At 40.5% G+C, this 14930-nt stretch overlaps 1 protein-coding gene across 1 annotated transcript in view; it reads right to left on the bottom strand.

The window, feature by feature from the left end:
• The window catches only part of ANKH (ANKH inorganic pyrophosphate transport regulator), a 106239-nt gene that overhangs the window by 31137 nt on the left and 60172 nt on the right, over nucleotides 1-14930 (bottom strand). Inside the window, exons 3-7 of the mRNA XM_050970567.1 lie at nucleotides 10466-10584; nucleotides 9317-9400; nucleotides 6677-6847; nucleotides 5956-6090; nucleotides 2841-2933 (exon numbers count right to left, since the gene is read on the bottom strand). Of these exons, the coding sequence (XP_050826524.1) occupies nucleotides 2841-2933; nucleotides 5956-6090; nucleotides 6677-6847; nucleotides 9317-9400; nucleotides 10466-10584 (602 nt within the window). The remainder of the gene's footprint in view (nucleotides 1-2840; nucleotides 2934-5955; nucleotides 6091-6676; nucleotides 6848-9316; nucleotides 9401-10465; nucleotides 10585-14930) is intronic.

Raw genomic sequence — 14930 nt, 5'->3', positions numbered from 1 at the left:
AAGATTTAAAATTGCCCTTGGGGAATGCATAAAACCAAACAAAATGGTCTGTGAAAGGAGAGGATGGGATATCAAAGCAGGTTACCATTAGGAGCCCTTAAGGAAGAGGCTGTTAGGTCATCTATTGCATTTACCCTGGGACTGTTTGAGACACACAAGTTTTTGCACCTGCTGATGAAACCTGTACTGTGAGATGTACATTTATACACCCTAGATGTAACTTGGGTAGAGCAGCAGTACCTGTCACAAAGTCAGCCTTCTCTTCTGGAGTCACTTGTAGGAGAAATAGAACTATTGCAGGCACATCTGGGGAGTGGAGCACTGTGAACAGTACACTATTCCACACACATTCAGGTGCTTGATGGAATTTTGCAATTTAAGGCTTTTGTTCTAATCATTGCAGCAATTGCACCTAGATAGCCCCAGGTTCCTGCAGGAAGTCACTCCATCTGACCTTTTTGGGAACAAGTTATGAAAACTCCCTGTAAACATTTTTTCATGCATCTATTACTATTAATTGTGTTTTTGAAGAAATTCTTTGCTTTGCTGTTAGTTTTCACAGATATGAGGATAAGCTTTGCTTACATCACTCATCACTGTTTAAATGAACTTTTTGCTGCACAGCTCAACTTTCTAACAAGCCTAAAACAACAAAGAGGAAATAAAGCACACCCAAAACAAGGCATCCAAAAGGGCTGCTAAGAAAAAGTTTTCTTATTTGTTCCAACCTCACTGCTGCTATCCTTGCCCTTGCCATACTCTGCTCTTTGCTCCAACTCTTGACCACACACTCTTTGGTGATAACTCTTCCACACTATTTAGTTCTCAGAACAAAACACTAAGGAGCAAGAAGAATTCCCATCTAGTCATCAGACAAATAGCATTCACAAATCTCAAAATTGGTGTTGCACTGAGTCAGGTGGCAGTGTCCATTAGGAGCAATGACAATAAAAAACCATATAAAACAGCATATGCCTGCTGTCTTCCAAAATGTCAGTAGTACCCCTTAACTTGAATGTAATTGCTTGGCCATGGGGTTGCTTTGGACACAAAGTCTCATTAAAGACTAAAGTAGGACCCTGCATCTCTGTTACAAATGTGAAGAGAGATAATGATTTCCCTTGTGAAGAAAACAATGACTTCTCCAGTGGAATCCCTGAAGAGGGGCATCTCAAATCCCATCGGTGTGCTTCTGATGGCCATCAGCATTGCCAGCCTCCTGAATAACTGACAAAAGAAAATGGGAGTTTGCAGGCAACACACTGTTTTGGCTGCTGAAAATCACAATGGACACCTTACAGGATCCAGAAATAAAAAAGTGTTTCTATCTGGACTCTTCTGAGAAAGAATTATGTTACAGAAACAAAGCTTTTGGAAGGCACAGTGACACAAGGTGATGCATGACTAAGGGAAAAGCAATTCTCACAGCAATCTTCAAAAACCCACTGTGGGTTTCAGGTTCGGTATTTATTGTCTGAAAAGTACAGTGAAGGCATTTACACATATGGTTGCCAGGATGAGATACCCTTTATACTGCTGCTACCTCATTTTGTACATTTTATTGCAAATTGCTCTTCAAATATGGAACTAAATTTCCCATGAGTACTTTTCCAGCAGTTAGATAAACTGAACCCATCTGGGCCTTACCCTAGCATTTTCTTCCTCACATTGTCCCACAAGAGCCCTGTAAGAAGCCATTTAACTGAAATAAACAAATGGACAAATCATGGTCTAATCCTGTCACCACTGCAGTTGTCAGTGTATCTTTCACCAGCTAAATGAGACCTGAATTTAGGAGTATTAATTGCTGTTACTACTGCTTTGACAATAGTGCATTTGGTTGTGGCTTGCATCACATGAGGTTAGCAGCTCCTGAGTTTCCTGTCCCAAACTATTTTTATCTTGCAGTTCACTGGGTGTGCATCTGCAGTTTCTTTCCAGCAGCATGGCCTCTGAGAAAGCCTACATGTGGTATTTTATCTGACAGGTCAATTTAGCTGCACACAGGCAGGTTAGGAGGTTATGATTAATTTGATTTCGTGTTGGTTTTAAATTCTCCTTGGAAATATGGTGGATGACATTAAACAGGGCTTGCTCCAGTTAAATACGTTTCAGAGAAAACAACCATATTTTTCATGAGTATTTGAAACCAGAAAGTTCAGTTACTAATTGGTAAATAAAGGGAAGGAGACGATCTGGCATTTGAATTCTGGAGTCACAGGACAGGACTGTTCTTTGCATAATATATGGACTAGCAGCAGTCATAAATCAGAGCAAAAAAAAAGACTAAACAAATTTAATTTTTGCTCTGTGCTCAGGTCCAGGAGCAGTCCTTGCATTCTTACATAATCACATGATTTACCAACAAAAATCTTCATAGCCTTGGTCAGCTAAGTCAGTCCTACTAAAAGAATGTCTGTTATCTCTGATAGAGTCAGCCTATGAAACACCCTTTGCTAAATATTAACATAAGCAAATGAATCCAAAGCCACTTGAGAGATACCACAAAATCCAGAGGGGAGACGTGAGCTGGCTCATTCAGTGATGACACTTTCTGAGAAATCACTTCATTACCTGAGTAGCTACCTCACAGCAAGAACTTTTTTTAATCCCTAAAATTACAGCACCTATCTATCCAAATGGCAGCTTAATACCTTGTAACACAGAGCTAAGGTTAAAATCATAAATCAGGCAACAGCTTGAAGCCACTGAAGGCCAATTAATTTTTACTAGATTTTAAGAAAACCTATCAGTGGAACAACAAACAGAGAGAACTAAGAGAACCCCCCACACAAAACCCCACAAGAGGTATTTATGACAGCCCTAACAGGGACACTCACCTTGTCAAAAGCAGGGTACACAGCTCTGATCTCTGTCAGCCAGCCATAGGGCATGTGTCCCACTGGATATGTAGCTGTCAAAATTGCCACCGCCTACGAATAGAGGCAGAGAAACATGAACCTCAAATCTTCTAACAGTGAAACTAACACAGGGTGCTATTGCCCACCAGTATCACCACATTGACCTTGGCACAATGCAAAACCAGACCAGGGACTGGAAGCTTTTTGTTTCAGGAGGACCATCAAAATGGCCATCATTTGGCCTGGCATTTTAAGCTTATGGAATTTTTTTTGTGCCATGAAGTTACCTAAGTCAACTTTGTCATTTCACCATCACTCTGATACACTGAGATAACAGTTAACTTGAGCTGTGGTGCACCCCTTACCAGGCCAACACCTTCCTCCCATATTGCTCCTGAGTTATTTTGCTTACAGATACCTGAGCAGCAGAATGCCTTTCAGCTCAAAGTAGTTTTAGATCATACCACATAATTTCAATTTATATACATTTTACTTGGTTATCCACAAATAAAATAGCTTCAAGTAAGGCAGACTGTATATAAATCATTGGATCTGAGTGGCTGACTGAGGTTGGACATCAATATGACTGCTTGGAGGCAGGAGGCACTTAATGAGACCAAAAAAATCTACCTCTTCCCACTTTGGTGCTCATCAATGAACACCAGACAAAAACAATTCCAGGTGAACATTTTTATTATTAAAAAAAAAATTATTATTATTATTTTATTATAAGAAAAAAATTCACTTCCTGAAATTTTACCAATTCACTGCCCTTTTACTCTCCCATCAGTACAGTCCAAGAGGTTTATCAAAGACATAAGCTCCCCCCGATATTAATGTATGAAATATTTTGGTGATTTTTCTGGCTGCTGAAGAAAAAGTCCAAATACATGTCCTTCATGTAGGAAAGGTGTTTAGGAGCTCTTCCTGTGGCTACTTGTAAATCTACTGTCACTCCAAATTTTCTAGTCCTCAGAGCTGAAGTATGCATCTGCACTGAGAACTGCCTGCCTCTCTTAACTCTAGAAATCAAAGTACTTGGGTGCCTTTTGTCTGCAAGTTCAGATCTGTTACAATCCACATATTTCTGATTCATTTCACATCTAGCAATGGTAGTGTTAAGAAAGACCTTTTTTAACTACTGCTGTTTCTGTTTCACTCCCAAACTTTCAAAATACATTTTCTTGATTATCTGAGCCCATTTTCCTATTATAAATGTAACTGCTGTCTTTGCTTGGTTAAAAGATCTATACAAACACAGGACCATGCAGCAAGCTAATTTGTTCCCTGTGCTGTTTAAAAAGTGAGTGGAATGTGATGATATTCACAGAGAGGAAGAGAGTGGTATAGATCCTTCCCTGCTAATAATAGCAGTAATAATGTTTAATGTACCTTGAAAAAGTAATTGGTTCAAATAAAACAAATCGGAATTTTAAGATAGTACCCTTTTTAATTACACACCCTCCCATTACTGTATTTTCATATGAATTTCCATCTGTATGAAACCTAACTAGGTTAAACTGAGTAAGGAATATAAAAGTTGTTTTGCTTATTTTCATCATTAAATCCAAAAAGTCTGCAAAGACACAGCACCTGTTAAAGGAAAAAGTATTTCACTACTATATTGTGTATGCTAGATTCTGCTTGGAATAAAGTATTAAGTTTTTAGTAGTGATTTTTTCCCAGTGTTTTTCCTCAATTAGTGTTATTCCAACATACATGCATGAAAGTTTTCCTGAATGTCTAGCACCTGTATTTGACAGATGAGAAAGGCCCCTATGAAAGCCACCACCAAAAGGGTAGCCCAATCCCAAAACTGTGCTGGCAGTCCAAACAAACCAGAGGGAGCTGGACAGTGCAAGTGGATTTCTGATCCTCATGAACATGTTACAAGCCCAGTCTTTCACAGGGACTCCCTGCCCACAGTGAAAGCTGCTGCTGTTCTTGAATAGGGGACCTGTAGAAGTCCTGTGGATACAGATGCTCCAGACACTGATGTTATCTGTGTTGTCAGCACCTCCCTTTGCAAAGGGAATTATTTCAGAAATCAGAGAAAGTTGGGATGTGACCATTACTGTTAGTGTAAAACTGACAGTAAATCCCCAGCTGGGACAGGTATTTGGAGTCATCCTAACAGCAACAAAATGGAACTGGCTAGCCATGAAATGTGATGCATCTAAAATTGAAAGTCGACAAGAAATGTAAAAGTGATCTTTGCTAATTTTTGTCTCCCTTTGTACAAAGGCCACACAGACTGATCCCTGAATCACATATGTAAAAGTTTTAAGTTTCCTAAGCTTTTTTCTTACAGTTTATTTGCAGTCTCTGGCACCTCCTGAGTGAGTGAGTGAAATACACCATATCATGTATGACAAATTAATAGCAGTTCTTTGAATTTTGCTTTTAATTTAGTATCTACAGCTTTGCTTATCCTATGGCTATATGCATCTAGACATCCTCACATGAGACTGGCAGCAGAAGTCCCCCAGACTACTTAGGAGAATGGGTCAGCTTGTGGTGAGCATTGGTAAAGGCTCTGCATCACAATCAGAAATCTGCCTCCCAGCAGCTGTAGGAGACTTCTAGAGTAATCTGAAATTCCTCAAGAGAAACAGGGTGCATTTCATATTCCAAACAGGAGGCAGATTTTTTTTTAACATGTGCTTTTTTATGTCTCTACACTGTTCTGTGTGAGGCACTGACTGCTAACAGTAGTTTCACTTCAGTTTGCACAGCCATAAAATATACATGACAGGAAAGAGTACGACATGGGACTGCTGTCAACTGTCCTAAAATTTCTGGGATCTAAATGCTCCAGACTACATGTCCTTTTGTGTAGGGCATGAAAACCTGGGATGCAGGCACTGTTCAGCAAAAAAATTCTACTAGACTTGTTGAGGGTGAGGTCCCAGTAGACCTGGCAGAAGGGCTCATGGTGAGAGTCCAAGCAATCTTCTTTTCAAGCATAAAAAGAGCACTAAAGAGAAATGTACTTAAGGCAATTTTTTCTTGTCAGCTTGGCTGAGGAGAGAGGCACAGAGGTAATGCCATGGAAATGATCATTTGCAGTAAAGGAGAGCACTGCCTTTCTTACCTCTGTGGCTGCAGAACTGCCACCTAGGTCCCGGGAGACAAAAAGGTTGACAATGGGCCTGCTTATTCTCTGAGTTGCCAAAATTAATGCCAAAGGCCACCAGAAACTCAGCATCTTCCTTATTGTAGCTTCTCCCTGCAACATAGGGTAAAAATAAATAAAGTGAGTTTGGGAAAAAAACATGCAGCACAGGACCAAAAGCACAGAGAAAGGTTTTCTGCTTTTCCCATCCATTGTCAGTTTGGTACATTAATTTCAATAATTTTCAATATGAGGAGCCTAAAATATTTTCACTCATGGTAGCAATACTGATTCAAAAGAAGATGTGTCATGGATCTCAATAAATAATGCATAAGGTATCTATCTGCATAATTTTTTCTGACTACCAGACAAAGCTCCATGAAAAACAATATGACAATTGAAGAAAAAGAGAAATTTTGATATCTTCTTCCATATGAATGAAGGTTGTTCCTTCAGTTCATGCTGTGCTGTCTTACAGCTCAGTACAGAGGTCCTGAGCAGACACATCCAAACTATGGAAGGCATTGTGTCACATGTGCTGTTGCTGGAATAATTTCCACCATGCCTCTTTAACTGAAAATGTTTTTTCCTGCAGGACAGAGAGAAGGCCCTTCATGCACAGTGGTTTAATGCAGCATTACAGCACTAAAAAACCATGTATAATTATTGAGTTCAAAAAACCACAAGCATGAAGACATACCCCCATTTCAGGCCCACTTCTGTCAGGAATAACATCATGGATGTTCCTGTAGTATCCCAGGCAGAGCGTGGTACACCGGACAAGCGCTCCCATGTATAAGGACAAGATTGGGATCAAGAGAGGCTCCCTGCACTCCAAGTGACTGTGAAGCAAAATGGCTACAAAAACAACCTGCAGAGAAAACAAACAGATGATTAACAATTTGTCTGGGGGCTTCTCCAGGGCCAACACATAGCCAATCCTGGCTGATTCCTGGCTGATTCCTACTAAGCAAGAACTTGCATGGCTACAGTTCTACAGAAACTTTAGTCAGGAGCCCCCAGTATTTGGTCATGTACATGAAAGAACAGGAGTTAACTTCATACGCTGTGACACAGGACTTGAAGTTCGGGCAGGTGTCAGACTAGAACCCATAAATAGGAGGAGGCTGGCATGAAAGTCTGGCAGGGTCTGTCAGCAAGCATGTGGCTGAGAGTCACCCTTCCCAGGAGAATGTGCTATTCTGACACGCGCTGAGGCTGGAAACATGCTTCTAGGGTCAGCTTCTGAGCCCTACTGGTTTTTTATTTTTTTTTTTTGGTGGTTTTTTTTTTTTTTTGGTTTTTTTTTGGTTTTTTTTTATTTGAGCAGTGGGGAGGGTAGTGACAATTAAAAAGCTAGATTTTTAAAATATTCACTTCAACATTTAGGAGCAGGAAGTCTTATGTCAACCTAATTTTCAGCTTTTCCAAGTGAAATTTCACTATTTGCTTTGCAGCTGAGAGCCACATTAATGTAAATTAAATGGAAACTTTCAGGCTAATGAACAGTTCATAATTCAGCCTCTTAAGACTAAATGTTCAATCCATAAAATGTAAAGGGACTGATTAATATGATGTTATTCTCTTTGTTAAGCACAGAGTGGATGAAATGCCTGTTAAATTCCAAATGACTCAGGATGGGGGACACAACTGGAAAGCCAACTGTGTTTGGTGCTGTGAAGAGCAGAAAAGGACAATCCTGCCAGGACATACTGGCATTCAAGTGAGTTCCAAGAAATAAAATACACATTGTTCAGGTGCAGGTTCTCTCCTTCATTGCTAGAGCTGCGGAAGTAGTCAAGGAAAACCACGCTCTGCAAATGTTCCTTAGGCAGCCACAGTGCTTATGAGGGTTTTCAAACCTACAAAAACATTGCTTTTCAGTACATAGAAGCAAAGTCAGTCACAAAGAGTGTGCACATCAAGCTGATGAAAGAAAAGTGAAAGAAAGACAGAAAAAGAAAAAGCAGAAAATAAAAAGATGAGAAGAAAAAGAAAAAGTGGCCACTGGCTGTGCCCCTACTCCCTGTGTGGGGTGCACATGTAGGTGGAGAGTTCTGGGCTATGACAGCCACAACTTTTTGTGTTCTGGATTTGCTCTTGCTCTGTGTGTAGTATTCTGTTGAGAGAAGATGACAGGTGTCTTATTCTTCACAACCCTGGCACCCCCCTCACCAACTGCTGTGGAAAGGGCACGGCCAAAATAAGAATTTGTTTCTGTATTTAGCTGCACATGGCCTGACAGCCAGGGTCAGGAAACTTTGTAGGTCACATGGGAACAAGAGCAGACCCTGAGGGTTAAGGTCATTTGCAGTAATTGGTATTATCTCCAGGGATTTAGTGCACTACTGTAGTGGGGCAGAGCTGACAAACAGAGCAGCAACTGACTGAACAGTTCAACCTGGTTTATGGTTTCCTTATGTTTAGTGGAAGGAAAATTGAACCAAGTGCCATTGACTTCATATTTCCTTCAATGTTGTACTGTTCTATCCTCTTTCTTATCCAGTCATTACACCATACAGCTGGTAATGGGGCACTACAGCAACTGGTTACAGTTGCTGGTACTCTTAATTTCCTAATATTTTTATATGTTTTCAAATGAGGGCTGTATATTGGTTCTTAAATGCTACAACACAGTGTGTGTGAATGCTGTTTTTTCAGTGTGCCTAATACAAAGCAACAGGATAGTTAATAACTCCCTTTTGAAAGTTCAAAAAAACATTTTGTCTTCTCTGAGTCACCCAGGGATTGTCACCACAGACCCCTTCTGGAGCACTTCTGAGCCTTCACCTTTTGGAAGAGTAACAAGTACTCAGAAGGTGCCTTACAATGCATTTCCTTGGATTAGACACCACGTGCAAAACTGACAGGGCAGCTGAAGAATCATGCCTTCACCTCCAGCTCAGGATTTCACTGGAACTGTGCAAAGTGCTGGGGAGAATGTACAGAGAGAGAAAGATCTATTTGAAAGCACTCTCTCAGCCTCAGGATTGGTAGCAGCCTGTGGTCTCATTGCCTGACCTTTCTTTTCCCCAAATGTACACATGTACATACAGAACTTGTTTCTCAGCCATTATCACACAGGGCTGTGGAAGTGCTCCAGGACATGACCCTAGGGCAAATAGCCCTGGGAACTGACTTGATCCAGTCAAGGGAGACTGTCCTAAGCCACAGCTGCCAGCAAATAGCTTCACGTGATGAACAGAGTGCAGCACACAAGATTACGTCCTCTGGCGTCCTGCTTATGGAAGGGAGAGAAGGCACAGAGAGACTGTACTAGAGAGTTCCTGTTTAGGACAGCATCTAATCCATAACACCATGGGAACAGGGACTTCTTTACCTGAGCTATGACATCTGAGATGGAGGCACATCCCACTAGGAAACTGTACTTGTGTTTCAGCAGAATCCCAGCATGGGTCCATGCCTGAAAAAAAGACAGAGAGAAAAGTTTGGGAGGTGATTATGATATTGTGAATGATTTCAGGTCCAAGAATGCTGTTTTCTGGTTGCTACATTGGACACAAACAACCTACAGCAGTAGCTGGTGTGACCCTGGGCAAACATTAGGCCATTAATGCAGAGAAAGTGCTGTTGCATTGAGTTCCTCACTGTCAGGCTGGCAGGGAGAATAGGGATAAATTTACAGACTGTATAGACATTTCTGAGCACATCTAGTAAGAAAGCAGCCCTTCACAAATCAGATGCTGCACAGGATGAATTATCATAGTAAATCTAATAAATTTGATAAATCTAATAAATGGACCCTCTGGATGCACCTCGGAAGTGTAATATTCATTGGCCCACTGAGTTATACTGAGTCCCGTCTGGAAAAGAAATCCAACTTCTTTGTTATTGTCAGTTTCAAGCAGACAAAGTGGTGAGAAACTGGTGGAGGCATTGGCATGAGAAGGTTCTCTTTTACCAGTTTTACACACAGGTAGAGGCATTAAAGAGAGCTGCCACACTTTCATGTTGAGCAGGCCACATGCAGTGAGCCTGGTGATCTGGGAAGGAGCAGCTCTCCCTATGTGTGGCTCTCTTGCCCAAGCATTTGAAATATACTGGAGCTTGCAAAACTGATGGTAAGAAACATATTTTTGACAAATTTGCTTTGAGAAATTATTGATTGTATTCTTCGTGAGCTCTGCAGGTCTGGGAATGCATGGCCAATTCAAATCTTTCACCACAAATCAGAATGAGGACACATACAGACAACCAGTGCAGCTCATCACAAGATGACCAGTGCTTTCCAACGTGCACAAACTGTAACTCTGACAAGGCAGCTGAAGTTTTTGACATTTGTCATGATCTCTGGATGTTTAAAGTCTACTCAGACACTTTCTCCATGTAGCAGGAGATGAGTCAAGGTATATACAGACACACCTTACTTCTGCATACTTCAGTTTCCCATCAGGTAATAAAGTTTGTGAACTAAGGTCACAAAAACATAATATCAATGTTAAATTTCAGTTCTGAATCAGGCACTTACCATGGCATCCATAAAAGGGAAGGCAGCAAGATAAAGGAAGGCCCTCCGAGTTTTACTTCCCACTGATTCATCCACATGGTGCAGCTTATTAATAATGTAATACCCCAAATCACTATATGCTGTAAAGAAACAAGAAAAGAATGAAAAACAAAGGTTGCATATGGACTCTTGGGTGAGACATTCAGAAGTACCTGAAAGGCTGTAATGCCTTGGAGCTCAGACACACATCCACTTAGCAAACAGCTGCAAGGGCTTCAGATATTGCAGCCTCACCAGCTGCTTTTTATGACTAAGAAGTGCTCTCATGGTTCTTTTTAAAGTAACCTTTGGCAGAGGTGTGATAACAAATGGCTGGATTGGGAGATGAGTATAGTAAGTGCCACATCTGTCTGCTAAATGAACACACTGGTACTCCAGAAAATCTACTGCTCCTTCATTAAATCAAGGCTCTTTGTTAGAAAAGCTTTTTCACCAGGCATTGTGTATTTCACAGGATATGGTGCCTTGTAAATGCTGAAACCATCTGTTATCACTGCATTCTCATGACAAACCTGTAAAGCTGCCCAGAGCTGTAAAAGGATACTGTGATTTGTGAGGGCATGCAACAAATCACACTCATTATGTCTCTCCCTTACTCTGCCTAATGACCACCTCTGCCAGGACCTGTCAGGACACTGTGCTTTGCTGTGCAGTCCCTGGGCAGCCTCCTTCTCTAGAGGCAGCATCTCCAGAGCCACAGGTCAGAACAGGGCACCTCTGGAAATCAGGGGGTTCCCACTCCTGACTGCCAGCATGTTCTTCACTGTCCTGTTTCAACCCAAGACAACTTCTAGTGCTGGACAGCTCTCTCTTTCCAGGCCTCTCTTCTCAAAGCTGCACAGACATGGCAAGTTCCCACACAGCTCTCTGCAGAACTGCTTACAGTTCTGTTTGTAACCAAGTTATCCAGCTGTTTTAAAAACCCCAAAATCCTCCCAATAACCAGGAATAACAAAGGCTGTGACTGGAGTCTGAACTATGGAGACAAATATAATATGCAGAGGTAAATAATACAAATCAGTTTTAACCTTTTATAAACTATGTTCTAGACCTGCACATCATTATTTGATTTCCTCTATACACTTGCAATAGTTGTTAAAAGAATTATTAGGCTCTAAGGCCGATCTCCCCCAAGGCAAGTCATGGCAGAATTATTTGTGTCTGGGGAACCTTATTTCACTTCTCTCCTGCTTGTGTATTTTCTGAGTTAACTATTTCAAATGTGAACATCTACCTAATTTTCATTTATAACAATGCTATTATCTTTGTACAAATCTTCATATAGGGTATTTCAGGAAAGAGATCCTTTTCATGAATGCAGGTCTCATAACTGGATTGACAAAAGCTAGCATTAGTCATCAAATTCAATCCTCTTAGCCTAAAACTGCCATTCATTACTTGTAAACAATATTTGGAAGCAATTAAAGAGGAGTTTAAGTTGTCATTGTTTTGTGATGGCTTAGAGATACAGCAGTTAAATGATTAACAGAACTGAAAAGAGTATTTGAGTCCAAATAAGATAGTGTAAACAAGATAGCAAAATAAAAGAAGGTGGTATGACAGCACTGTGAACAACCAGAAGCCTCCTTCCAGATAACCAGGACTGCCCAAAAGATGCTAAAAATGTTAAAATCTCCTCCTTTCCCTATGCTGGTCCCTATCTATATGTCTTTCACTCAAACTGTAACTGTTAGACTCAAATTCACTCAGTAAATCCCACGTTGCTTAGCCATCTTCCTGAGGCACTCCCAGCCTCCCTGTTTCCTTTGAAGAGGGTTGGGGAAGAATTTTAAACCAGGACTCCAACTTTTCTTCAGTTCTGAGCAGTCAGTTTAGTCCCTTAAGTGCTCAGGTGCTTGTTGCAGTTCAAACATCAAGCACAGCCTCTTTATATTTTTGCATGAATAGCCATGCACCAATCTTCACTTGGTGTTTTGAAAACTCTCAGCTACAAAGAGTTTTTTGCCTGGTAAGTCCCTGTGGAAAGCTGCTTTTATGGCAGGGCAGTACATGGACGTTCCTCAATCAACTTATTTCAATGAAGGGAAGAAATCTGGAAGGTCTGTGAGGCAAGCCATGTGGGAAGGTCAGATTCACTGAGCTTGCTCTTAGGTTCCATTGAATGTGCTTTGCACTTCTGCACAAAAACTTAAAAACCAATGCAGGTAACACACCACCTTATCCTCCACACAGGGACTGAGCATGGTAGTCCATGTGCTGAGGAACCTGCCTCTGTGGAGGGGCCACCTCCAGCAGAGCAGTGCCAGCAGCAGAGCACGCTGCAGAAATCACCCTTCCCTGCTCTCCCTGTCCTTCATTTCCTTTAAATTAGACTTTTAAAGTGTTTAGAATGTGAGTAATCAGAAACCATTTTGTCTCTAAAGGCCATTGTGGGTTTTTTTAGTTGGTTTTTTTTTTTTTTAGCTAAAATTTACTCTTACAGAAAAATTCACAGAATCAGAGGGTCAAAGGCTGAACTACTCTCACTTTAAAGAAAAGAGTCATAGTTTACTGGCAGGGCACCCTCAAGGCATTTATACCATTACAACTCCTAGCACCACAAATTTAAGATTTCTAGGGATATCAGCACTGAGCTCTGTAAGCTTGAAACATTTTTTTTTTCTCCCCATCAAAAAAAAAAGTTTAACTGCATTTTTAATGTGATTTTGGTTTTAAATTTGTAATGGTTAAACTTACAAAATTATTTTCAAAATAGTCAACTCTTTCATACGTCAGTGAAAGCACACAATCATTTTCGCTGATGTCCATGAATGTTTCTGTCCTCACAAAGAAGGATTTAGCAAGCTGAGATTCACTGACAAACATACAGGCATGTGTCACTGAGCCATGAATCAAGCAATTGCTGATGCAATTAGAACTTAACCTTGGCCAACCTTGCAAACTTATTATGAAGAATGGTACAAAATTAATAACACAGACAACAAAGCCAGAGAGTATTACATGAATCTAAAGCAGATGGTGCTTCCCACTTCTTGCACCATTTCAACTAAAACAGAAAAGTCCAAATCCAAGACAAGCTGCCTGTTTGCTCTTCTCTAATACCTCATTTGTTTTTCTATGTCTAAGGATCAGATTTGCTACAGAAGCTAAGCAGGAATTCTCGCTTTTGGTTTTTCCAGTTGAGTTTTGAGACCCAGAAGGTCAAGAAATGACACTGAAAACTGTACACCTAATTGGATCTCCAGGTCCCTACACCGATTTCTCTAGCAAGCCAATTACCACCACAGAGACTTCAGACACCTTTAAAACAACACTCTCTTAATGATGCCAGCAATCTCAGACAAATACCTGGACTGTCGTTATTTTGGAGCTGACTGCTACTGAGCATGCTGTACTTAAATCACAAAGAAAAAACTCTCAGAGGAAGTGACACCATTTACTTCCAGACACGGAGCTCCATATGTCAAAAATAGCTTTACCGGAAGAAAAAAATCCAAAACATGGTTTTGGGTTAAAGTGTGTTCTTTCTAGAAACATTCCATGTACATACTTTGCTGCCAGTTTTAAAAATGAACTTGGAGACTCAAGAAGTAACAAATCTATTCTGCTGCTTGTCAGAAAGAAGGTTCACATGGCCAAAACTGATGTTCATCAGTTTCTCAGTCACAGAATTTTCTGAATTGAAACAGACACACAAGGACTAAAAAGTCCAACTCTTAAGTGAATGGCCTGTACAGGGACCAAACCCACAACCTTGCTGTTATTAGTACCATGTTTAATGCTCTGAGCTAATTTGTTCAACTAAGTGATTTGGGCAGACAGGAAAATACCAATGTGAAAAAACAATAGCAAATCTTCATGTGGAGATGCCACAGATTTCTTTATGTCTTTGGTTAGCTTGAATTTAAAACAGAAGAGAAAGCCTCTGCTTTCCCCCTGCGAAAGCTCAGATGAGTGTTTAAGGTGTTGAGATTTTTCTTCTTTGCCTATTATAGTAATTCATAAATTAAAGAAAACCAAAACAGCTTAGGAGCATCTCAGTGAAGACTGATTACTACAATTATATTTTTCTGTGCTCGGGTCTAGCTCCAAAATTGCATTAGTTGATTTTCCCAAATCTATGAATGACTTTTAGTATCTGAAATATTTTTATATAAGCCAACATTCTGTAAGTCTCAAAATTATCCTGTTTTAACTGAGACACAATCAATGCTATCCAAAAGTGCTTTGGTCATAGGCTTTCTGCCTTTGTCCTGAGCACCTTGTTGAAAAGAAACTGCCCCTGTTGTGGGAGAAGGGTGAGGGCAGCCAGGGAAGCATGGTACTGCTTTAGCAATGACCATGCTGAAGTAGGACAAATTTTTAATGAATAACATTTTATTTTTATTTAGAGAGGAGGAGGACGGAGAAAGCAGAAAGCCCAGATTTATTCTGATTTGTGTTCCTGTGCTGTCCCTTTTTTCCA

Source organism: Serinus canaria, chromosome 2 (genome assembly GCF_022539315.1).
Source record: "Serinus canaria isolate serCan28SL12 chromosome 2, serCan2020, whole genome shotgun sequence".
NCBI classification, from domain to species: domain Eukaryota; kingdom Metazoa; phylum Chordata; class Aves; order Passeriformes; family Fringillidae; genus Serinus; species Serinus canaria.
Note: the sequence above shows the minus strand (reverse complement) of the source record. Positions and strands in the feature narration are given on the sequence as shown.